This window comes from Lactuca serriola, chromosome 3 (genome assembly GCF_051521515.1).
Source record: "Lactuca serriola cultivar US96UC23 chromosome 3, Lser_US96UC23_V15, whole genome shotgun sequence".
Taxonomy (NCBI): Eukaryota; Viridiplantae; Streptophyta; class Magnoliopsida; order Asterales; family Asteraceae; genus Lactuca; species Lactuca serriola.
The window spans coordinates 28,649,275-28,676,458 of NC_136410.1; the positions used below are offsets into that span (position 1 = coordinate 28,649,275).

General features: G+C 36.2%; 1 protein-coding gene and 1 long non-coding RNA gene across 2 annotated transcripts; both read right to left on the bottom strand.

Moving 5' to 3' along the window:
* Positions 1–2,394: 2,394 nt before the first annotated feature.
* On the bottom strand, positions 2,395–2,718 carry LOC145094320 (uncharacterized). Its single transcript, XR_013703285.1, has 3 exons — positions 2,630–2,718; positions 2,510–2,548; positions 2,395–2,445 (listed from the first exon to the last, which is right to left on the bottom strand). It is a non-coding gene; the product is annotated as an uncharacterized LOC145094320 (long non-coding RNA).
* Positions 2,719–17,640: 14,922 nt separating this feature from the next.
* Positions 17,641–19,659, bottom strand: PRR1 (pinoresinol reductase 1). Its single transcript, XM_079029548.1, has 4 exons — positions 19,266–19,659; positions 18,831–19,071; positions 18,562–18,765; positions 17,641–18,043 (listed from the first exon to the last, which is right to left on the bottom strand). Exons 1-4 carry the CDS (start codon positions 19,593–19,595, stop codon positions 17,880–17,882), a joined length of 939 nt encoding a protein of 312 aa, XP_078885674.1. The 5' UTR covers positions 19,596–19,659; the 3' UTR covers positions 17,641–17,879.
* Positions 19,660–27,184: the final 7,525 nt, after the last annotated feature.

Consider the following 27,184-nt stretch of genomic DNA (forward strand, 5'->3'; position numbering starts at 1 on the left):
ACTTTCTACACCCACTTATAAAAAAATTACCTTATGGTTGAAACAGTATAATATTGTAACTATACGTGATTTGTTAATTATTTACTATCAAAAGAAAAAATTACTGATAAACTCGAATCAAGTCAAATTGACCAATTATTAAATCCTTATGAATATATTATATTACTATTAATTAATAACAAATTTTGTGTTACTTATACATTATAATGATAAAGTTTTTTGTTGTATAAAGATCTAACAAATACATTAAGATGATTATACTATTACATGAACATGAACAAAGCAAAATAGAGACAAAATTACATTAAGATGATTATACTATTACAGGAACAAAGCAACACAGAGACAAAAATACATTAAGATGATTATACTAATACATGAACAGGAACAAAGCAACACATGGACAAAAATACATTAAGATGATTATACTATTACAGGAACAGGAACAAAGCAACACAAGGACAAATGTGATACAAAGGAAAACTCAATTCAAATGGTTACACCAAATTCAATCTAGTAAAGTAGAAGAAGTAAAGAAGACAGAAGACAGAAGACAGAGGAAGATTCATCAAATAGATAGAAGAAATAAAGAAAACCTGAATTCGTGTCACGAACTGTAATCCAATGCAATTAAGTAATCTTCTAATTCCCGATTCCTTGTTGGTGAATTGTGTTGTGAAAGTAAAAAATAAGAACATAATATATTAGATTTATAGACAAAATAATGTATCATGTGATGTATTTTCGGATATTACTAATCACTCAAAAGTCATACCAAAAATATTTTAAATCATAACATAAATACTAAATGTCAAAAATCATACCAAAAATATTTTAAATCATACCATAAATAATAGCTATCAAAAGTCATACCAAAAATACTTTAAATCATACCATAAATACTAACTGTCAAAAATCATACCAAATTTAATCATATTATTATCATATTTTCATTAAAATAATATCATACTAAAAATAAAATATATATTAGAAGCTGAAATTATTGTAAATGTAAGTAACATTTAATTAATATCATGAAATATTAAAAAAATTTAAATAAAAAAGGGTTATATTACAATTTTCATTCCAATCCAGGACGGAATGAAAATTAACAAAATGGAAGGAATCATAATTCAAATGCCTTTGGGAATGCTCAATTCCATTCCATTCTTCTGATTCCATCATACCAAACAAAACAAAATAATTATTAATGTAAAAAATAACTCGATAATAAATGAAATAAAAAAAAGATATTACCAGGACTTCAAAACTAAGTTTATTAGATAAATAAATAAATAAACAAGAAGGGTATAAATGGCAAAGGAGAAAAGTAAGCTACCCTTCTTTTTGGCCAAAGCCTGAACCAGGGACAGTGGAAATGCCAGTGGCTTCCAAGAGCTTGAGGCAATAGAAAACATCAAGAACTTTTCCAGCACTTTTTGCAGCTTTAATTGCTTTTTGGGGTAGTTTGGGAATGAATACCTGGCATCTGATTTCAAATTTAAATAAATAAGAAAGAATTAATATCAAGAAATATGAGGTCAGAGAACAGTTTTATCGGAAAATGGCTAACCTTTTGTGAAATTACAAACAACACTTTTGCAACTGTTGAATCCATCTGTCATTATGTTTGCTCTCTTCCTTAGTGCTTCAAGGATACCCTTGCTACATTTGCTTACCAAGAGAATTGTCTAAAATACCCATCCATAATAACAATACTTTGAAAACAAGTAATTTTATCTTTAAACTACTCTAATCATCTAATTATGATACCCTTCAGTGATGACAAAATAAGTGAAATTTTACCTATCTCTAAGAAACAACTCATACGAGATATCACCTCCGAGTGTAAGTTCTTGAGCTGAAGTACTAACTTCCAACATCCAGGTAGCAGGGTTATATCCGTCTTTTATCTTACTTATGCCATCAACAGCCTGTTTTATCAAAACATTCACTAAGGTTAAATCTCAATATCTCATTTCATCTCTATATGACTAATAACCCAAAAGATTTCATTTGTGTTTTAGGATCATAGTAACATTTGCAACATTTACAAATAAAAATAATTCCTTCTAGTTATATTACAACTTTTGGTTTATAAGGTTTACCTCTAAGATAATTTGAGATTCTAAGAGACCTTTTGAGATGGAAAAGTCTGTTTGTGAGTGCCATGAAATGTTGAAACAATGTTCTCTGCAGGAATCACCTGAAAAAACATAAGTGATAACAAAATAAGTAAGGATAACTCTTAAGATCTTTAAGCTTCCATATAGACCAGTTATACTAATATATGTTCGTATAAAGTTAGGAAAGGGGCATCTTTGGTGGTGTCGATGGTAGTGTGTTTAGGGATTCCTTGTATTAGGGTGTAGTATATGATCTGTGTATCATTCCCTTCACACAACGATCTCCAAATCCACCAGGAACCAAAACACATGCCGCACTCTGAACATATTAACAATTACATTCCCTTTCACCAAATCATAACAAATATTCATCAAACTCTTACCCTCAATGTCTCCCAGGCCTTTGCATGTGCTTCTGGTGTCTGCACACAAACACATATGACATATGTAAATACTTCAATATGATATTATTATTAGTATCTAGGGTCCATAGCCATACATACCAGTCTGGCACTTTCATCTTCTAAATCAGAAGCTGCAATCCATTCAATGGAGGGTTTCAACGAACATGCAATGCATGCATGGAGAAGGGACTGCACTTGATTTCAAGTTCAAGTTCAAGTTTAGTAAAACTAAAACAAATATACTGTAATGTTATTGCAAAACTATAACTCTAATTGTACCTTAACAACAGACAAATAGGAGTCTGTTAGGCCAACATATTTCCCAACCATTGCAATCTTCACCTGCAACACGAAAATTAATCCTCTTTCAGACAGACAAGTAGGAACTGAACTGCAGTAATATGTAGTAAGGGAGGAAAATGATACTAACAGAATTGGTGAGGTTGTCAAAAGTTTCTGCCCTGTTCAAAAAGATAATACTGAAAGGTTCACCAAGTATTTTGTTTATTTATTATATTGATTATGAATCTACTTAAGGTAGGAACGACATAATGCCAGATCACAGTCAAATCATTATGATTCTTATATATATATATATATATATATATATATATATATATATATATATATATATATGGGCTTGCTTCAAAATTCTAGACAATTGTAATATGCCCACAATAGCCATTCTTAGGCACACATTAGAAGACAAAATGTTACATGCACCGATGCACTCACAAGGACAGTTAGGTAATTTACATGTATCTCAATAATCACTTCTCTGCTTATCCAATTTTGCTCTATCTTCATCCTAAATGATTAGAAATTCATATTCTTGAAGTGATTTTCTTCATCTTTGAGGTTCCAAGTCATAAAAAACCTTCTAGTTTTTGTGTAACCAACCTACTTGATATCTAATTAATTATATGTCAAATAATCAGTTGGATTATGATTAAAGGGCATTCCTTAGATAACCAAACTACTCTGAGCATTGTTTTCTACATCACCTTCGATTACATCTCTTCATTAGACAACTTTTTCAAAAGCACATCCAAACACCCCTTTACCAAAAAAACCCTAAACTGCAATCATGATATCATTGCGATACACATCCAAATACCCACTTAAATCTCTTATAGGAAATATCAATTTGTGATATAGACAGTATACTGGAAGAGCCTAACAGTTTACCATACGATTCGGTGGAAATATATAAAAATTAATGAATAATGGTAAGAATACCTTGGGAGATACTGATTCGAGATTTGAGACACGGGACTCCAAAGAATCAAACTGTTGCTTCAACTGCAATAGCACAAGATCAAAAATTAACAAAAAAAGACATAAAATGGAAAATTTATTGGAAAAAAAGTACCTGGAGAGAAAGAGAGTGACGATCGAGCAAGAGATCTTTGTAGACAAACTGAGACATTCAATTGCAATCGGACAAGATCAAAAATTAACAAAAAAAGACATAAAATGGAAAATTTATTCGAAAAAAGTACCTAGAGAGAAAGAGAGTGACGATCGAGCAATAGATATTTGTAGACAAACTGAGACATTAAATTGCAATCGGACAAGATCAAAAATTAAGAAAAAAAGACATAAAATGGAAAATTTATTGGAAAAAAGTACCTGGAGAGAAAGAGAGTGATGATCGAGCAATAGATCTTTGTAGACAAACTGAGACATGATATCAGTTGTTGAAGCGAAACCAAACGTAAACCATACCAACCTCGTTCTCAACATATTTGCTTCTTTGATTTACAGGAATTCAATAATGGAATAGGATTAGGGCTTTATTTTGTAAATTGTTCTCCTCTTGTTTAATTCTATTTTCGTTAGACCCGCAAACGTCTCTAGGGTTAGGGATTGCAGTTAATAGTGTCCGATGGTGGCAGCGAGATAGAGTTAGGGTTTCTAGGTAGAAGCGGGGTTGCAGACGACGAATGAAGGTAACGACAAGAATCGAATGGGGGCTTTTTCTTGTTTATGGTGTGCGATGTCCGGTGGCGATGGAGGGGACAACGTCGGCAGGGTGGCGATAGCGACGACTATAGGAGGGTGGTTGTAATGGAAGCCTATCGAAGATTGAAGAAAGTGAGGAGGTAGACGGAATAGATTTGGAAGAAGTTTTTGGAAGAAACGATGCTGATAGTGTCCAGAGGGTATTAGGGTTTTCACGAGAATACGTATACAATGATACGTGCGTGTATACGTATACATTGTAAGCTTAATAGATTGTACATGATGTTATAAAATGTATACCTCTTAATTTTCAAGACATGGGCAATATGTTCAATAATATAGTTAATATATATATATATATATATATATATATATATATATATATATATATATATATATATATATATATATATATTTCAATTTAACCCAAAAAATGGTAAATATTTGTAAAATAAAAATCATTGTTCCCGATTAATACTGGTTTTCAGAGGTTTTCTAAAAATTTTAAAGATTTTTCTGAAAATAAACAATAATAGATCTTTTTTTGTTAATAGGGTTAAAGTTTATTTTTTTTTTAAAAAAATTTTCTTTTTATATTTACTAAACTAATGAAAAAAACTCATATAGATAGTATCTTAATGAATGTAGTTATCATATAGTATAATTTAAAAGGACTTTACTGATTTGTCGTATGAAACGTGTTTTTAGACTATATGTTACCTTCATTGTTGCATATTCAGGTCTTGGTGTAAAAAATAAGTGACTTATGTGTAAAAATGATAATGAGAGGAGTTTCTATTTTTTTAGAATTAACCAAATTAAATTTACGTTGTTCTAAAACAAAAACCTTAAAAGCTAATATGGTTAAATAGTTGCAAAGAACGTTATAGAAACTATAAAGTTATAAAACACATGTTAACCATTCGCAGAACCAACATATTGGTAGGGGTAGCATGTGCTGCCCCTCATTTTCTTCTCATAAGTATTACAAATATTTGACTTTTATTCGTCCATGTGGTAAGCACAAAGGAAACTATTCTTTCGTCTTTTACTAAGAAAAATGGTTAAATAGTTACAAAGAATGTTATAGAAACAATAATAACTATAAAACACATATTAACTACTGGCTGAACCAACATGTTGGTAGGGGTAACGTAACCCTCATTTTCTTCCCATAAGTATTACAAATATTTGACTTTTAGCTGACCAGATGCCACACACAATTCAATAAGGTTTACGATTATAACTTTAAATTAAAAAATGTGCAAGTTACAATTAATTATATATCTACATAAAAAAAATTCTATTATTTTAAGACAAAAATTCACAAATGACAATGTTTTGAAAATAACATTTTCAAGACTTTTTTAAAAAAAAAACGTTACACTGGAAGTTCTTATGGTTTCACGGATAATATTTTTAGCTAACTCCATTAAAAATAAAGATCAAGTATATATAAATTACCTATTTGTCCCTCTTTATTTCTTTTGTCTTTTTTAACAAGGTCCCCACACATTCCCCCTCTCTTCTCTCTTCTCTTTCTTTTTCTCTACCGCATAATCATCCTACGCCACTCTCACAGTAGGGCATCCACAATTCATTCAACTTCATATAATTCAATGGATTGTCACGTCATATTTTTACAATCCATACAACTCTATCATTTTTTTCCTACAATGCATTGAACTCAAAAAAGTTCAATAAAATATTACAAAAGGTAATTTATAGTATATATTTAAGAACTAAAAACTTTCATTTTTTCCATTGAAGAGTTCAATGACCATTGAACTTCAAATCCATTGAATGCAAGTGTGACATCTCACAATGGTAAGTTTCATCCATTGAATGACACCTAGATTAAACACCTCATTCAACTCTCCCATTACATTAAACTCACCATTGTGGATGATCTTAAACCCATTTCTCTCTCTCTCTCTCTCTCGCTTTTTTTTCTCTCTCTCAAGAGAATACTTTTATCGCCGAAAAATACAACCACCATCACACCTTATGATTGGTTGAAGCTTTGATTCCCATTAGGCCATGAAACGGCCGAAAGAGAACATCCACATCCAAGACAAAAAAGGATTTCTTCTTCATCTAAGGATCTAGCAGATCTGTGGAGGATTCTGATCCCTAAAAGCTTTTACGTTACTAACCCCTTCCATCTTCTTTACCAAGCTTTCATATCACCACTTCCTCACTCTAACACGCCTTTGCTCTATCCTTGCTTCGTATTTTCTTGACTTCAATTTTAAATTTGGTCCTCGGTATATAATGGGCGTGTGATTTTTTATGTTTTATAAGTTATGGGTTTTTGGCGTAAGTTTTCCTTCCATTAATCTTTCAGATATGTGTTATACAAACATATGTAATTCACATATATATACGATGTGGTGTTAGGTTCGACGCATGCAATGATTCTTCTTATTTCTCTTCCACCATCATCATATTAGGCAAATAAATTGTAACATCCCAAAAATGAAGACCAAAAAGTTTCGTTTTTAAATTAAATAAAACTGTAATCCAAAACATCATCATAAAACCAAAGTGGGACAACGTGTATCAAATACATCATGAAGCATCAGAGTAATCATAAAATGCGGAACGAGGCGGTGTGTGCATTGCAATCATCCCGGGTTCTTCCATTTCGAACCAGAAGTACCTGAAACATAAAATAAAATCCGAAAGCACACAAAGCTTAGTGAGTTCCCTAAAATACCACACACCATACATAATAAATACATAATGGGCCCTACCCGACATTGGGCCCCGCTCGGTATACAAATCTGTCAGTCATCAGGCCCCACTTGGCATCGGGCCCCACCCAATATACATACAACATATAAACAAATAATCATACAAACACATGCGATAATGACAAAGATAAAAGCATAGAGGATAGTCATCGGGCCCCGCCCGGCATCGGGCCTTCTACATAAGTTAAATCTTCCGATTTTACCTCAGATAACTTATTATCCAGTTTTGGGCCCCGCCCGACATCAGGCATCGTTTACGATTTCTTCAGGCTCTTCTACATAAGTTAACTTATTATCCAGTTTTACCTCAGATAACAGAACTGCTTCATCATATATGCTTAAACATTTACGCATATAGCTCACATGAAACACATCATGAATACCTGCCAAATCTTCCGGCAATTCCAAGCGGTATGCTTGTTTACCAATTCTCTGGATGATTTTGAAAGGACCAACAAATCTAGGGCTTAGTTTTCCTTTCTTCCCAAATTGCATAATGCCTTTCCACGGGGATACTTTTAGCATTACGAAATCACCCACCTGGAATTCTATGGGTCGCCTCCTCTTTTCTGCATAGGACTTCTGTCGATCCTGGGTCGCTTTCATTCTTTCTCGTACAATTTGAATCTTGTCGGTGGTGTCTTGAATCATTTCAGGGCCTCCAAGTATCTTCTGTCCTACTTCACGCCAACATAACGGCGTATGACTTTTGCGACCATATAATGCTTCATATGGTGGCATTTTGATTGAAGCGTGGTATATGTTGTTATACGAAAATTCGACAAAAGGTAAGTATTTATCCCAGTTACCACCGAACTCCAATCACATGCACGAAGCATATCTTCTACTGTTTCGATTGTTCACTCCGTCTGACCATCTGTCTGGGGATGATAAGCTATGCTGAGAGCAACTCGAGATCCCAATTCACGTTGCATACTCGCCCAAAAGTGAGAAGTGAACCGAGTATCACGATCATAAATGATATTTAGTGGCACACCATGTCTTGCAACAATTTCATCCAAGTATACTTGTGCGTATTTCTCCATTGGAGCCGTTTCACGCATGGCAAGAAAATGTGCACTCTTAATCAGGCGGTCGACGATTACCCAAATGCTATCATGCTGTCTAACAATCTTTGACAATTTGATAATAAAATCCATGGACATTTCTTCCCATTTCCATACAGGAACACTAAGGTGTTGTTTGTTTTTCTGAGGCAAAATGTCTGCAGTCTGCGGACTACATCTATAGACCTCTGCAGCAGATGAGGTGGACCAAATGTCTACAGTCTGAAAAAAGAAGACTGTTTGTTTTTTTAACATCTGCAAGTTACTAAAATAAACTAAAATCTAAATAAACTGATTTTTTTTAAACTACAAAGTGATTTTTTAATATATTTATGAATTTGTTATAAATAATTAACAAATCTAAATCAACTTTTATGTATTATTGTATAAAAAGTGAAAATAAAAATAGTACAAACTAACGTATACATTTGAAAAAAAATCAACAATTTTGGTCGCAAAGTTATGTCTAAACATTGTAACTAGGAATTAAAGAATTTGATATATAAATGAATGGAAATAAACTTCAATTTTTTCAATTAAATCAATTAAAAACGTGTCATAAATATTTTTTCTAAGAAATTGACGATGCTTTATTAAATAATGTTTTATAAAATTTGGAACAAAAAATATAAAAATATATTATTTTAATTTTTATATATTTATATAAATAACTTTAACGACCATTATTGTAATAAACTTTGATTTATAAATTTGTCAAAAGTATAATGTTTGGGTCGGCAAACTTTTTTTTGAAATATTATAACTTTTTTTTTCAAATTGTTTATCACTAATAAAGTTGCAATAAATATAAATTCAAAAAAACTAAAAAAAATAAAGTATATGTGTTTTTTTTTATGCTAGAAGATGTTAGAAGACTCTGGTCCACATCTGCGCCAAGAAGAGGGGCTCAGACATTTTTAGGTCTGCAGTCTTCAAAAAAACAAACAGTCTGCAAAGGTTAATGTCTGCGCGTGGTCTGCACCGTGCAGACAGAAGAGGCCAGGAAGATCTGTGGACAAAAAACAAACACCACCTAAGACTTTATGAGGTTCCATAAGGCTTTTGGTGCTCTGCTTTGACTTGTAAGCATACTAAGCATTCCTGTACATATCTTCCAATGTCTCTCTTTAATCCAGGCCACCAATAATTAGCTCTTACATCATAGTACATTTTACTTGTACCAGGATGTATTGACAATTTAGATTTATGGGCTTCATCTAAAATCTTCTGTCTTAATCCACCAATCTTTGGAATCCATAGCCGATTCTTGAATACCTTTAATCCTCGTGGATCATCAAATAAAGCATCATTATAATGTATCATCCCTTCCTTCTTCATATTTTCTGGCTTTAAGGCCTCTTCTTGCCATTTCTCTAGTTCATCAAGAATAGTGAACTTTACTGTAGTGAGAGTAATAGTATAACACATACTATTATGATAAACCTTTCTGCTAAGTGCATCAGCAACTACATTGGCCTTTCCAGGATGCTACATGATTTCACAGTGATAATCTTTGATCAGCTCCATGGCTCGTTGTTGTCTTATATTCAAAGTTTGCTGACAGAATATGTACTTGAGACTTTTGTGGTCGGTAAACAATTGGCATTTTGTACCAAAAAGATAATGTCTCCAAAGTTTTAGGACAAATACCACTGCAGCTAGTTCGAGATCATGGGCGGGATAATTCTTTTCATAATCTTTCAGTTGTCTTGAGGCATATGCTATCACTTTACCACGTTGCATCAACACACAACCGAGTCCCAATCTTGAAGCATCGCTATATACGGAGAAATCATCATCACCTTCTTGGAGTGATAAGATTGGAGCATGAGTCAAAAGATCTTTTAGAGTTGAGAAAGCTTTTTCTTGGGCTTCACCCCATTTGAAATTTACTTCTTTCCGTGTAAGTCTCGTGAGAGGTACAACTATACGAGAAAAGTCTTTAATGAATCTCCAGTAATATCCCGCGAGACCCAAGAAACTGCGAATTTCAGAAGCATTACGGGGCATTTCCCAATTTTGAATGACTTCGATTTTGGTAGGATCTATAGATACACCGTCACCTGAAATAACATGGCCGAAATTGAACTTGGCGAAGCCAAAATTCACATTTCGAGAATTTAGCATATAGTTTCTCCTTTCGAAGAAGTTCTAATACCGCACGAAATAAATGACATGATCAACTTCAGACTTGGAATATATTAGAATATCGACAATGAATACGATGACAGATTTATCGAGCATTGGGCGGCATACTCAATTCATCATATCCATGAATACAGCAGGAGCATTTGTAAGACCGACGACATGACAAGGAATTCATAATATCCATATTGAGTACGAAAAGCAGTCTTTGGTACATCTTGCTCGTGAACTTTCAACTGATGATAGTCAGATCTCAAATTAATCTTTGAGAAATAGCTAACACCTTGAAGTTGATCAAATAAATCATCAATGCGAGGTAGTGGGTACTTGTTCTTGATAGTCACCTTATTCAGCTCACGATAATCAATGCACATCCGCATCGATCCGTCCTTCTTCTTGACAAACAATACCAGAGCACCCCAAGGAGAGGTACTCGGTCGAATAAAACCTTTGTCAAGTAATTCCTGCAGTTGGATCATCATTTCTTTCATCTCGGCTGGCGTAAGACGATAAGGAGTCTTTGCAATCGGAGTAACACCAGGCATAAGGTCAATTCGGAATTCTACTTGCCTGTCCAGAGGAAGTCCAGGCAAGTTATCTGGGAAAACATCAGGATATTCGTTAACAACGGGAACATCATTTACCGTTTGCTTCTCCTCTTTTGAGACATCAATTGTGTAGGCCATATAGATAGAACATCCCTTTGATATGAATTTACGAGCTTTGAGGAAAGAGATTATTTTTAAGATTCTTTGTTTACCATAAAAATAGATAGGATCTTCTCCTTTAATAGGAATGCATACTATCTTTTCATAGCACAAGAGTTCTGCGTGGTTCTTTGACAACCAATCCATGCCGAGAATAATATCAAAGTTGGGCAAGGAGATAGGGATCAGGTTAGCAAGAAAATTATAGCCTTCAATTTCTATAACACAATCCCTATAGACTTTATCAGCAAGTAATGATATACTTCTCGCAGTATCTCCGTGAAATGGTTGCACGAGTGCATAGCAAGGAATTTGAACAGAGTGCGCAAATTCATAAGACACAAAAGAATCTGAGGCACTAGAATCAAATAAGATGTGAGCAGGTCTAGAATTGACAAGAAATATACCCATCACAACATTCGGTTCCTCGCGTGCCTCCTCTGTGGTAATCTGGAATGCACGACCCTTAGCTTTTGGCACCACCTCCTTTTTAGTTGGAGTACCCTTTGATTGTTGAACAGGAGCTTAACTTCTCGCCGGTTGTTGAACAAAAGCTTGACTTCCCGTCATTTGACTACTAAGAGTAGGGCAAAAACGCTTCTTGTGGCAAGTAATACCACATGCATAACAGGTAACATCCTTTCTTGGGCAAGCTGGCTTTATAGGACCCGTTTCTTTACATCCATAACAGACAATAGATTCCTTGTCTATTTTGCATTGGCCCGAATGATTCCTTCCACAAATACGACATGAAGGCGATTGAATAGAAAAAGATTGTGATCTACCACGACCACGAAAAGCACTCTGAGATTGCACTTGCTTGTTAGAATCAGATCGAACGGATTGAGCTGGTGGAATAGAGGGAACAGGAACAGTTCTTTCAGTACATGGATGCTTCGGAACAGTAAAATTGGCACCGTGTATTTCTAAGTCATGTTCATGCCTTCGAGCATACTTAATGGCTTTATTGAATGACAAAACTTCCCGATTGGCAACGAAATCTTGGATTTCGTGTCGTAGTCCCTCCATGAATAACTAAATTTTCTCGTCTTCAGTTGGAATATACTTTGTAGCAAACCTTGCTCTTTGATTAAACTGAGTTTCATACTCGTTCACAGCCATTCCTCCCTGTTTAAGTTCGAGGAATTCCTTCTCCAATCTCCTCCTCATGTCTAGAGGACAATACTTCTCTAGCAAACGAGTTTTAAACATCTCTCCCAGGATAAATTCTCCTGGTCATATCCGTTGAGAGCTTCATATGTTGCTTCCCACCAGACCAAGGCTTCTCCGATGAGCATTGTAGAAGCATAATTAGCCTTGTCTTCATTATCCACATGAGAAATACGAAACACTTTCTCTGTGTTCCGGATCCAGGTAAGAACAACAATGGGATTAAGAACACTAGAAAACTCTGTTGCACCACTACTCTTGAAATCTTTGAACGAGGGACGCTTCACCTCTCATTTTGAAGATTCTCCAGTGGCTTTCTCTTTTCCTTTATCACCATTCTTTTTGTGTTCTTCGAGTGTCTGTCGAATAACACCGATAAGTTTACCCAAAAGTTGCTCCTCACGAGGAGATTCTGGAGTCTTTACTTCCTCAGGTTGAGGACCTCCACCCACCTCAGGGGTATGGCTACTAACATGTTCAGCCATTGATCTGCAATATGGAGTAACATTGTATTTTAGAATATTAGGGTTTATCATTACCTAATACTTTTACTTACATATTTCCTATGGGTTGTATCCATATACTTACAATGAATCCGTTCATATATTGAACTTCCAACAGTTTAAGTCTAAAGTTGAATTTAGTTCACTTAAACTACTGCTCTGATACCATAATTGAAAGACCCACACTTTCATATTTTTGAAAACCCCAAACTTTCATACTTGACAATTGTTACTCCAAAACATGCTACATGAATATTCATAAAAACAATATTTTATATTGATAAAGTGATTACAAACTACTGGATACAAACCGAATATTACAAAGTGTTATATATATTACATAACTTCCCAGGATTCTATAGTTTTATACATAAGGGAGTACAAAATACAATAGTTTCAAACTATTCAAAATCTTCTAACAGTATATAACTATATTGGATGCTTATCTCCTGTAATTGTTAAACATTGAGAGGGTAAGCGGTGACGGTTAGTGAGTTCAATAATAGATACAATATAACGTTATGCCATATATATATACTTTAATATGGCAGAACCAAAGAGGAACAAGGAACAACAAAGGCATACATGAATCATGTGACAAGCTTTCCATATCAATCAATGATTTGATTCAAAGATATACAATCAATGAGACATAACAATTTCCATACTTGATATACATCAATAAAGCTTTGGCCTAAATGGCACAAAAGACATAACTTCTGATTAACATTTTGGTAGATTTCAGGCTTATACCCTATCTAACCTTTTGCCAATGCCATAGAATAGAAGTCATTCTCTTACGGAGACATGCTCTACATGGCCAGAGCCTACATACCAGTACCAATGTGAATCTAAGTCCTTTCACTGATCACATGGTCAAAGGTATTTCTTTGCTATTAAAATAGCGAATAAAAATAACACGAGAAAATAACCCGGAATAATAACACTGAAAAGCACATAACACATATAACACATAACATATAATTGTTCCTATACATTGAACTCACCGTGAAATAACCGGGGGTTAAAATAGTAATTTGTGCAGCACTTCGTTACTATAATTGACTTTCTTCAATGAAAACCGAGAGTTTTCTTGAAAATCAAGCGTTGCGAGGGTTGGGTTTCAAACCGAAAAGATAAATTTCTCTGGCTTCTCGTGAAATTCGGAACGTATTTCGGGCGTTGAAAATAATATTGGGGCTTCGGGTGAAGTGGAAATAGCTAAAATATGGAATTAGGGGTGAAAAAGTGTCAATTTCCTAACATTAGCCAGGAGGTCTCGCACCCTTTATATAGGTGCGAGCCTCTGATCCGAAGCGAGAGGAAAGGAGGGAAAGTGGCGCGAGGCTCGGACACGCAACAGCAGGAGCGAGGCTCGGATGCGGGAAGGGTACGTGTTGGACCGGAAGCAGCATACGCGTCGGATGGTCTTCGGCTGAGTCATCGACGTCGGACACGAGGCGCCACGCGACATGCTTCGGTTGGGACTCCCTTCGGTCGTATCACAATCCGACACAGGGCACGCATGAGAGAATCCGGGTGACGTGTTCGGGTACTGTTCATGCGATTTTTCTCGGTTTTCGCAATTATTCTCGATTTTTGTACCAAAAACTTCTAAAATCCATAACTTTCGCATACGAGCTCCGTTTTTGACGTTCTTTATATGCACGCATAGGGAAAATTATGCTCTACAAATTTCGTTTAGACTTCGTCGGCTAATTTTGAATTTATTTTTAATATTATTATTTTGAACAGATCAGGACAGGAAAATCTGTTAAAAATTCATAACTTCTTCATCCGATGTCCGTTTTTGCCTGTCTTTTTACTATTGTACTACTATTGACGATACCTTCGATTCTTGTTTAGGTTGTGTCGGCTAAATATCGCTCGATCTTTATTTCGAGTTTTTAGCTGTCTACTGCTATTCCGAAACTTAGAAAAAGCATAAATTCCTCATACGAAGCCAGATTTTGGCGTTCTTTTTATCAAAATTCTCGGTTTAACAAATACTACGACTTTCATTTAGATCACCAAGGCTAAAAAGTAGTTTATCAAAAACTCACTTTTTACGTCATTCGACGCCATGCCGGTTTTGTCACGGATCTTCGATTGGTCTTAATTTGTTCGTTATAACTCGAATTTCGATTAGGTTTTTGCCTAAATGTTTCTAACGAGATTCTTTACAACTTTCAGTAATAAAATTTTTACTTATTTCAAATTTTATATTTTCGTTACATTTCACTATTTGACATTTGATTGGAATCCCATAAGACTTCTAATATTTTTCCGAGTGATTCTAAACATAGTTTTACTTCATTTATAGTAAAAGCCATCTGTTAGAACTCAACATTCAATTTCACATAATATTTCATAATATTATTCACTTTTATAATTTACAATACACGATAACTGAACGTGTATGTTACACAGACACCATCCCAATACCGATACTTTACTTTGCAATCTTTAACTATTTCCAACCTAAAATGTCTATAAAATCATTGCTTTAAAGGTTGATCTCTAGTCCGTATGTAAATCCAAAAATGAGCTTTATCACCACACCAGAACTTATATTTTAACATCGCCTTCAAAATAATATTTCTATCATGTATGTAATTTATAAAATCAATAGATTTTTCCCACACTCTCCGAGTCTTACAACCATTATTGTCGAATCCAACCTCATCACCATGAATAAATCTAACCAATTTCACCCGTAATACATCTTCATTGTTTACCCACCACCATCTTTATTTTTGTAATAAATCTTGATTAAAAGACTTTAAACTTTTGATATCTATAACCCACCCTTGTTTATCGATGCCAACACATGATATCCCACTTTATCCAAGCCATCTTCTTTTCTCTACATCTCCACCCCCAAAAAATTATCTCGCCACCTTTCAAGAAGTTTTAGCATTGTTATGGAACTTTAAAAATGGATATAAAATAAATGTCAAGGCTTCCTACAATTGATTTTAGAAATTAGAAGTGTTAATCGACCTCACATTTAAAGTAATTTGACCTTCCAATGCGAGAGCTTATCTCTAATCCGTTCCATCACTATATTCCAGTTACTTTTAATTACCATACTAGAACCAATTGAAAGGCCTAAATATCTAAAAGGAAGTGATCTTGGAGCACAACATGTCGACCCTGCCACCATCTTAGTTTCTGTTAGATTGACTCCAACACCATATACATTAGACTTGTTTATGTTAATCCTTAAGCTCGACTCCATGTAAAACAATTAACCACATGACAAAACAAACTTTATTATCCACATCTTGTTTGTCTCTACTATGACACCACCACCATGTTGTCCTTATGAAATAAATGTGCCATTTTTATTCTCGAGTCAACAACCGACATCCCTTTCAACAACGTCATTGGAAATTGTGTACTACTTCCATTACTAGAAAGAACAAAAACGAAGATAAACTATGTTAAATGCGTTGTTTTTTAGCTCTCAAAAGCATTAGAAACAATTCTTATTTGATAATATTGTTGTGTATTCTTACAATTTGTTTACTTTTAGAACGTTAAGGCTAGGAAGAATTAGAATACATGGATGCAACATCCAATCCTACTATCCGAAAAAAAAAATAAAGGTTTAAAATTTCATAAAATCATATTCTAAAAGCTCACAAATTACTTGAAGTAGTTTTTGGACTATGAACTTTTTATTTGAAATTATTTAAATCATGAGAAATTAGGTAATCTAACCATTATAAATGGTTTTTTCAAAGAAAATAACCAATTTTTCGGTTTTTAAAAAATAACTACTTTATCTGGAATGCCTTTATTCCGGAGTATTGTTTACATTTCAGATTTTTATTTTTTTTGAAAGAAATCTTTTTTTTGGATTCCGAAAATTTCATTTCGGATTTAATCTTCGAATTTAGTAGTTATTTTTTGATTTTTTTCCAATTTTTTGAAAGAAAATTTCCATACTTATGTCAAAAGTCTATATTTCAAAGTGTTTAATGTCACTGGTTTTTAATAAAATATTTGATTTTATATACTAATATTGTATATATTTCATATTATTATGTTTGTAACATTTTGTTAGATTTAAGTTAAAAATCTTCAAATCCTAGAATTGTTCATCGAATTTCAAAATTATCTTGAAATCTCAAAAAAATTTCTTTTCAAAATTCGAAATTTATGTCTGTAATCTATAATGTTTGTACAAAATCCGGAATTTTGCTCCGGAATTCAGTTCAATATGTATTTTTTTTTGTCAGAAAAAATGTTTTTTTCATTTGGTCCGGCTATTCCGGACCAAATGATTATTTTTGCTAAAAAAAATTTATTGGTTATTTAAAAAAAAAACACATTAAATTGTAGTTAAATCACTTAATTTCCCTTAAATAAAAACTCAGTAGTACAATTTTTTTCTTTACAAAGAACAAAGATAAAAAAAAATCTAAAAACTCTAAAAAAATTTGTTCTGTACCCGACCCATTGATAGCCTATATATGCTTCGAAGGTAGTTCGTTTGTGTGGTATGATTGTTCGAAACTATCCCATCGAGTGTGTCCATTTGGCAACTTGATGTAATTCTTTGTACCTCCTTTTTGGACCACCACGTGTCATTCAGTTGTAGTGGGGCAATCTCATCAAAATTAACAAAATTTTATGTTGATTTTTCTAGATTGGCACATGGCTTGTCTCGATGAAGCCTATTACCAAAGCGTTGTAAACGGTATCAAAGTGTAGGAAAAATATCTCTTCTCAGTGTTCAAGCTCTTAATTCATGAACAAATATATAAAATTAGGAGTAGTCAGCTCTAGTTTTAGAATGTGTGTATTTTCCGTTCAGAAAAGGGTAAAAAGGTACAAAGTCTATTACTAAGTCTATTGTATGAAATGGTTACAGTTGCATACTATGCTATTGTGTAATAGATATATGCTTATGTAGTAATTGCAGAGTAACTCATTCATAATTAAAATAAACCATAATAAATACATAACAAACACCATGCAAAAATGTTTGAGTGCACACATGGTAAATTCTTAATTTTAGTTGTCAACTAGAGATATCGTTGCAGATATTCATCCATACGAGTGTATCTGACCTCCGGATAAAGATTAGAAGCTTCTTCTCCTCCTTCTCCAATTTCGAAGTTCATCAAACAACCATCATAGAAAATTTGATAGATACGTGCAAATCCTGCTTGATAAGCATGGTCCAAATCTACGAAGTGAAAATATATTTACTTAGGTACAACAAGCAACATCATTTCAGTTCACTTTTCAATTTAATTTGTCAAGATGTAAACATCATAGCTTCAAATGTAAACATAACAACATAACCGAATGTATTTTGGTTGATAATAAACATTTTAATATACTTTAGTTTGATTTTGGTTAAGTTTCTCACATGCTTTAATTTGAAATGTATTATGAATGAAAGTTTTTGCACATTGTCATTTCGAGTTCCAGTTTTATGTTCGAGGTAAACTTATAGCATAATTGTTTTTATATATAAGATTCTATATTTTTGATGAGACATGGGTGTGTCATAATTTTATTTTGAAGATCAAATCTAGTCTTAAACTACTCTTTAATTTTACGATCAATAAGGGAAGACAACGTTATACTGATAGGCTACAACCCCTTTGTTGATGTGGCATTATTGATTTACACGATATACTACTTTGTTGGTAATTGTGTTATTGAAGAACATCACTTAATTAATTATAGCGTACACACCTCTCATGGAAGCGAGGAAGTCTTCGGCTGAAATGTAAACTTTTTGGAGTGTTTTGTTGGTAAGTTTCTCCCATTTCTCAACCAAATCATTGTGTGTAAGGATGTTTTCATTTGGCCGGAGATACAACGTCTTGTTCAACGTACGAGGATCATCTACTGTCTTAATTGTGTATGTTGCAACATCGTCTTCATCCATGAAAACAGCTGCATTTTATAGAAGTTATAACACGAGAAAAGAAAGCCATATTATCACCATACACGTATCATACCTTTACAATTTCCATCACCATAAATAGACACTCTATCCTTGGGTGGGAAGAGGGTGTTTGGTTGGGAGAGGTTGCCAACAAAGTAACCCCCGAAACAGTTTGCAGAAATGTATGTATATGGAATTTTAGCATCTTCAATGGCTTTTCGTACGACCATCTTGTCGCCAAACGTCTCCTTTCCATATTCAAGCCCATGTTCCATTCGTGAAGGGTCCATCCCAAACTCCGAAGGCAAGAATCGCTGTGTTTTGAAAACATTTACGTGTATATTTTGAAACTATAAATTCTAAAAGTCAAGTGAGACAAACATTGTCGTTGAAGACACTCAATAATCTTTATGCTGTTTAAGCAAGTTTTAATCGGTTAAATTAACAAGGTATATATAATAAATATTACCATTTACCGGCCGGTGTTGCACTTGCACATATGACATACCTTGATGTTTCCAGCTTCTTTAATGGCATCAACAAGCTTAAGTTGCAGGAGAATATTATGTGATCGGAATTGCACCCCAGACATGGTGCATATCACGACATCAACTTTTTTGACGGCATCCACGAGAGACTGGTGATCGGAAAAAGAACCTTCAATCAATCGAGCTCCTTGTTTCTTAAATGATAGAAGTTTCTGAAGCTTTTCAACTTCGTATCCGATCTCTCGACGCATAAGGACAAATGTCGGGTGGCCTTGAGCCAAACTAGCTTTCACAATCCTCTTCCCGACATACCCTGTGCCACCCACAACCAGCATTTTACTCTTTGACATTTCAAGTTTTTTTGGGAGAAGTTAATGAAATGTCTAATGTCGTTTGTTTTTTTGAATGGTAAAAGAGGCAACATCGCAAGTTTATATAGAGGAGAGGATGACCTATAGATCGTAGATGGTGGTTTGGTGCTGAATGTGCTGATGTCATATTCAAATATACTGTAGCTAGTACTCATTTAATTTGTGTAGCTTGAAGCAATAATAATGGAAAAATATCATGATACCAAAATAAGTACATCTTCTGTCCATATACACGTTTCTTATATGTTATTTTTAAATTATTTATTATAATCTTTTGCAGAAGGCCCCATTTCGATTCTATAATTTCTTCCCAGTTCATATCTAATTGAAAAATATCGCGAAACCAAAATAAGTACATCTTCTTCCACATACACGTTTCTTATATGTTATTTTTAAATTATATTATAATCTTTTCCATAAGGCCCCATTTCGATTCTATAATTCCTTCCTAGTTCATATATATATATATATATATATATATATATATATATATATATATATATATATATAGAGAGAGAGAGAGAGAGAGAGAGAGAGAGGTTCAAATGTTTTTAGCAAAACTCTTGAATCAACTTTGTTTCAATTGTATTATAAATTGTTTGCAGGACCATGGAAGTATCAAATCTGTTATTTTTTTTTTATTCATTTGATAGTTAATAAATTGAGAGGATAAAAATCTGTTAATTTTTTTATTCATGTCTTCCGATTATGATTTTGGTTAATTATTTATATGCTGATAATAAATTCTGCTAGAATTTTACTGTTTTATTTTGATAAAATTTTAATATTTATATGTTGATAATGTATTATAATAGAATTTTACTGTTGCATTCTAACAGAATTTGTGATAGAAATGGCTTGAAGAATGACTTGAAGAACTGATGAGAAAGGTTTGAAGAATGAATTAAAGAATGACCACACTCAGTGTTTAAGAATGTTGTTATTTTTTAAGAATCACACTTGTTATTCTTTCATAATGTTGTTATTATTCAAAGAATCACAATTATTTATTTGATATATTATTAGTTCAAGAATCTATTTTGTGTATTCTTTTCAGAATGTATTTAGTAGTTTATGATTGACATTATGTTATTCTGACAAAATATGTTAGAATGTAGTTATTTTTCAATCTCGGATTCCAGAACTTTGTTATTATTCAATAATATTCTAATAGAATAAAATTCTGAAAGAGCATCATTCTAAATAAAAAAATATTCTGACAGAATAAATCGCTTATTTTTACAAATTATGTTAGAATTAAAATTGAATTAATTAAAAAAAAATCATATTTTTAAAATTGGGAGAATTAATTATCCATAAATATCCGAAAATTTCCTTTTATAATTGTAGTTAATTGTCCAAAATACCCTTTTGCTAAAATTTGTGTGATTATATGGTACTTGCGATCCCATTGTAATATCATACACTCTCAAATCATGTCCATTGATGAATTCCATCCGGTTGTCTAGATTTGTGCATTTTGGCATAGAATAGTTAGTAAAAACAAAATAACCTAAGCCTATATATATATATATATATATATATATATATATATATATATATATGTATATATACACACACACACACACACACACACACACGTAAAAGATCAAATGAGAACCTTTAAAGGTTAAGAACCACTTAAGATGTAACACTGGATTCCTGGTACGATTTTTTTAGGTATATTTTTCTTAATTTTTTTTTGCCATGAACTCGGCGAGTCTGCGTCTCGACTCGCCGAGTAGTAGCGAGGTGGACACGGGATTTAAACGGGGAACTCGACGAGTCGATATATGGACTCGGCGAGTTCACATGTCTGGATGAAACTCTATTTTAAGACATTGCACCCTATTTTGCTCATTCTAAAACACCCATTTCGTCCCATTTGCTCCCAGAGAGCAGTAGGGAGCAACCCAAGCCCCCCTTTAGTGTTCTTGAGTGATTTTTATCTTCCAAAGAAGGGTTTGGAGCTTAAGGAAAAAGGAAGAAGTTGGAGTGTTCCAGAAGTGAAGGTAGATCCGAAATCTACTCTGTGGAAAGCATCAAATCAGGTAATAAAACCCCCCACTTTGCTCTTTAGCTTCTTAGGTTCCTTTTTGTCCCCAATGGGTGGTCTTCAAGCCTTAAAACCCCCAAATTTCATGTGTATTTGTGATAACCAGACCCTAGGAACTGAGACCCATGAGTTGGATCTGTTGCATGTCTCAGTTTTGGCCTGTGCAGGAAGAAGGTTTGAAGGAACTCGGCGAGTTGGTCGAACAACTCGACGAGTTCCATGAAGATGGCCTCAGACTCGGTGAGTTGGATGAACAACTCAGCGAGTCCCTTGAATATAGCCTTGAACTCGACGAGTTGTTCTTCCAACTCGGTGAGTCGTATGAACTTTCCCCGCATTCAGTAGGGTTTAAGTGTAGGAGGTCCAACCCTTCGTAGACACACGCGAAATTAGCAATTTAATGCGTAGCTATAGTCCCAGAATCTCCAAATCTCCAAGGTTGATGTTCTAATGGAAGATTGGAGCGATTTGTGAGATCTGTTCGTCGGACTCGGTGAGTCTCCCTTGGACTCGAGTTTAGCGAGTCACGTTGACTTAGTGAGTGGGAACAGGGACCTGATGAGTCAGAGTCGGACTAGACGTAGAAGGACTCGACGAGTCGCTTTATGGACTCGGCGAGTCTAGTCAATCAGGGAGTTGACTTTGACCATTTATTTGACCTAAGGGGTATTTATGAGTATCTATTCCATGTTTACGGATTTATAGCCGGAGGGATTACCGGTGCGGCAGCCAGGCGTAGGTTGAGCATGTTTTCAGCAGCTACTCTCGAGGTGAGTTACCTTCCAGTAGAAGTGGGTCTAAGGCCACAATGTCGGCCCACTAGTAGGAGTCGTATGATAGATGATTGTCTGTGTGATAATCATCTAGGTTTACTACTACCTGATATGCTTTATGTGTTAGCAAAATTTGATGTATGGGTTATGTGATATGTTATTATGTGGTAGTAGTAGTAGGGGGTGAAACAGTCCCTGATCCGGTCGACAGGACCGAAGGGGTAGGCCAGCACCCAGATATCCTAGGCAGTATCTGGTCGACAGGACCGAAGGGGAAGGTCGGGCACCCAGAAATGCCCGACAGACATGTATGCTATGTGATTGTATGGTATGAGGTTCGTTGGGGGAACTCACTAAGCTTCGTGCTTACATTTTATAGTTTTGTTTCAGGTACCTCTTCAGCTAGGGGAAAGGAGCCGACACGGTAGCAGCATATCACACACACTCTTGTTTCCGCACCATGGATTTTCTGAGATGCACTCTAAAATATTACTATGATATTACCGGTTTTCAGACATGAAGTATTATTATGAATGTTTTAAAACGATGTTTTTATGTATTAACCTAATTTAAAATTGAAATTTTTAGCCAGTATTTTTGGGATGTTACAAGTTGGTGTCAGAGCCCTGGTTTGAGGGATTCAGACACACCCTCGGGAGTGTCTGGACTCAAATCATGGGAATAAAAGAATTTTCTAAGAAAATGGTTTTCGAAACAATGAACTAAAAGAGTTTTATAAGCGAATCGAAGTGTGTGATATGCGTGACCGGCCAAGCTCAAGTAAGTATTCCCCAAAATACCCATACAAGTTATGTTATGTTTTTACAATAGAACAACATGCTAGGATAGGGCTAAGGATCTAGGAATGATGCCTTATGTGCCTGTTATATGTGATTGAGCTTTGTGAACTGCATGCTAGTACAGATTACTAATAGGAAATAGAACAGTTTGATTGAATTATGTGGTTAGTCTTTCCCTTGTCTGAATGCTGCTTGCTTTGTGCTTAATGGGACCCTTGGAATGTGAGTTAACTATTAAGTGAATATGCTAAGTCACATGTGGCACAGACTGGATAAACTCAAAGGGATAGGCTTGACCCTATTGTGCAGCTCTTGTTTGAGTCCAACCGTTCTAGGGATGAGTCTTTCACTCGAATGATTATCTGATCTCTGTTGCATGTGGCAATATTCATCAGAGAGCTAGTTGACATTTCTGGGAAATCCTGTAGCAGCTGAGGACGGAGTGTGTAGGAGGATACCCTAGGGCAAGCCTAGGATGAGATTTGTGCCGAGAATAGTATTAGTAGAAAGGACTTGGTTGAGTTGAGGCAATTCTTGAGGAAAGTACGAATAGACGTGGAATGTAGTATGGGCCCGTACTACTGAAAGCGGAGGATCCGTACTCGATTCAAAAAGGGCCGAGACGAGACGGGGGACTTGTGGTATGTATGTGAGCCTCGTTAGTGGAATATATTTTGATGGTGGTTATGTTATGTTTTTCAGTATGGTGACCACACGACATGGAGCGGGAGACTCAGGATCAGGATCAAGTTCGGGTTCAGGGTCCGAACCGGTTGATGAGGGTCTACGCGAGTTCATCGCGTCAGAGATTACCAGGGGCATCCTTGAGTCGACTCCCATCATCTTCGGGTCAATCAAGGAGGGTATTGTTGAGTTGATGGAGGATCGCCTCAGGGCGGTCAGGAGTGATACGACGACTAGCCATACAGGACCACGCACACTGTACTTTAAGGACTTCAGGGGCAGTGGTGCACCAGATTTCCATGGGGCGAAGGACCCCATTGCTGCCAGACGATGGATTGCAGACATCGAGTCTGCACAGCTGATCAGCTTCTATCCCGAGGGGTCGAAGGTACGATTTGCAGCAGGGTGTCTACGTGACAGAGCTAGAGATTGGTGGGAGTCGGTTTGTGACTCTTCGGGAGCCGCAACCATTGAGGCTATGACATGGCCGGACTTTGTGACACAATTCAGGACAGAGTTCGCGCCTGCGATGGAGCTCCAATAGTTGGCACGAGAGTTCTTGGATATGAGACAGACGACAGAGACAGTGGCGGAGATCATTGCCAAGTTCTGGGAGAAGGCATTACTGGTACCACAGTACGCGGGTGATGAGGACATGAGGAGGACCCGCTACCACGACATGCTCCGAGCCGACATCTGGGAGCATGTCAGTTTTTCAGCTTGCCCTACCCTGGAGTCCATGATTGTCAGGGAAAGGGAGAGGGAGATTGATCTGGGTCACATCCTAAAGAGGAAGGATGAGGAGGGACAAATGACTGGGGCTTCGGGGAAGAAGGCCAAGGGATCGGATCCGGGCCCAAGAGGCCCACCGAGTCGTAGCCGCTGCAGGAAATACGGCAAGTCACATGAGGGACCATGCAGGTTAGGATCGTCAGGCTGCTATAAGTGCAGCAAGACGGGGCACTTTAGCAGGGATTGTACCGGTCCTACTCCGGTATTTCAGACGTCCGAGTTGTTGTGTTTCCACTGCAACCAGAAGGGCCACAAGAGGGCCAATTGCCCTCAGTTGACAACAGCAGTAGCGCCGGTGATATAAAACAGATAAGGCAAGTATCCATGAGTAAAACAGCAAGAAATCCCGAAAATAGCTCCATCTTATGCACGAACTCGCCGATTACCACACTGGACTCGTCGAGTTGAGGCCTACTCGCCGAGTACATTATGGTACTCGCCGAGTTCATCAGGCAGGGAGCTCAAAACTCGATTTTGCAACTTGAACAAACATACAAGGCATCAATACAATAGAAACCAATCAAGGCTCTGATACCACTGATGGGTTTTAGCCATAAGAACATCCTATGTGCTCATACAAACCCTAATGCTTGGATCTAGGTTTCTCTATTAAACATGAAATTCATCCAAGACTATAAACCCTAGTTTTAGCATACAAGTAATCATATTAACATAAGAATGGGTTTAAGATATTACCTTGATTGTTATGTAGCAATAACAATCTCAAATCCTTCTTTTATTGACTTTAGAAAGCTTAGAGTCACAAATGTCACTCCTCTAATGGTTCACAAACACCAAGAGCAAGAGGATGAAGAGGTGTAACGACCGAAAAACACAAGCAATTTTAAATTTTTCAAAAACATCTCAATTCCAATAATTCTTTACAAAAAGGTTTTCAATACAAAATATTTATCGTATTCCCAGAATCATAACACCATAAAATTATGAGGAGCGGTACGATCACGCCTTCGCCTTGCCACGATCTCCTGAAGAACCTGAAAAACATGAAACCACAACTGTAAGCCCGAAAGCTTAGTGAGATACCCTCAAAATACCAACCACAAATACCATACACGCATAACATGCCATAACATATCCGATCATAGAACAGCCAAGCTCTCCGGGTCTACTGTGTGACTGGTCCGCCGCACCGGCCAACAGTCCACATGGTCCACCCTATGGTCCACCCGTTCCCGGGCCTTCAATCCACATGGTCCACTCTCTGAGTCTACAGTATGACTGGTCCGCCCGCATCGGGCCTTCAGTCTGCCTGGTCCACTCTCCGAGCCTTCGGCACGTCTGGTCCGCCCCTACCGGGACCTACAGCCTATCCGGACCGCTCGCCGGGCCTACGGGACAACCGGTCCGCCCTGGGTATCTTGGCCTACTGCACACAGCAGGACCCGTCTCAACCCAACTCCAGTCCATACATCCATGTGCACATATACATACAATCATCTAACAATTCACAGATAACAAGCAGATCAACAGATCACATAACATGCCACTATCCTAACTAGGATACCGACCTAACAGGTCACTAACATAGCATCTCCCTATCTCTCTAGATACCGATCTCAATCAGGTCTCTAGCATATACCATCCTAACTCACAGGATGCAAACATGATAAAGCAGTAACATAAAACCAACTACCCGGATCTCAATCCGATAAGGGCCGGCCTTGGTGCCTTAGACCCCGTTGATATAGTGAGGATAACTCACCTCGAAGCTGCCGACTGAACAGATAATCCAAGCTACTCCGATCACTGATACGATCTCCACCACTGGTCAACCACCAATGCGCTGAACTCAAAACAACAAACAATAATTACCAAAATGCCCCTGGACACCATTGGTCAACCCTTGGACAAAGACAAGGTCAAAGTCAACTCCTGACTGACCCTACTCGCCGAGTCAACCCTATGACTCGCCGAGTTCCCATACTCAGACTTCACTCCATCCGCGACCTAACTCGCCGAGTCACCCCGAGACTCGCCGAGTTCAACAACTCAGAGTCCACTCGCACACAACTCACCGAGTCATCCCTTGACTCACCGCTTCTCGACTCAACCAGAGAATATCGGAACTCTTCGACAAGACTCGCCGAGTCCAAGAACAGACTCGCCGAGTCCAAGGCTATCATCAACGTACTCGCCGAGTTGTTCATACAACTCGTCGAGTTCAAGGCTATCTTCATCCGACTCGCCGAGTTGTTCTTCCAACTCGTCGAGTCCCAGCTCATCTTCAAGCAACTCGCCGAGTTCACCCATGTGACTCGCTGAGTACCACCGATCTGAATCCTTTCAGAAGCATTATAGGCTATGCAAATGATCCAAAACATAGATCTAGCCTTATACAACTCATCCATCACGTAAAGTGGCAAACTTTATGTGAATCCCAAGAGATCTAGGCCTTATCCACTTATAACTAGGGTTTGGGACTTGCAAGCTTCACTAAACGCT

What these genes read in the sequence shown, in the direction of transcription:
- PRR1 (XM_079029548.1), bottom strand. Translation starts at nt 19,595, where the DNA reads ATGTCAAAGAGTAAAATGCTGGTTGTGGGTGGCACAGGGTATGTCGGG. An exon ending in AAGAAGCTGGAAACATCAAG is followed by an intron (nt 19,072 to 19,265) that starts GTATGTCATATG and finishes TTCAAAACACAG; the next exon opens with CGATTCTTGCCTTCGGAGTT. An exon ending in TGGTGATGGAAATTGTAAAG is followed by an intron (nt 18,766 to 18,830) that starts GTATGATACGTG and finishes TATAAAATGCAG; the next exon opens with CTGTTTTCATGGATGAAGAC.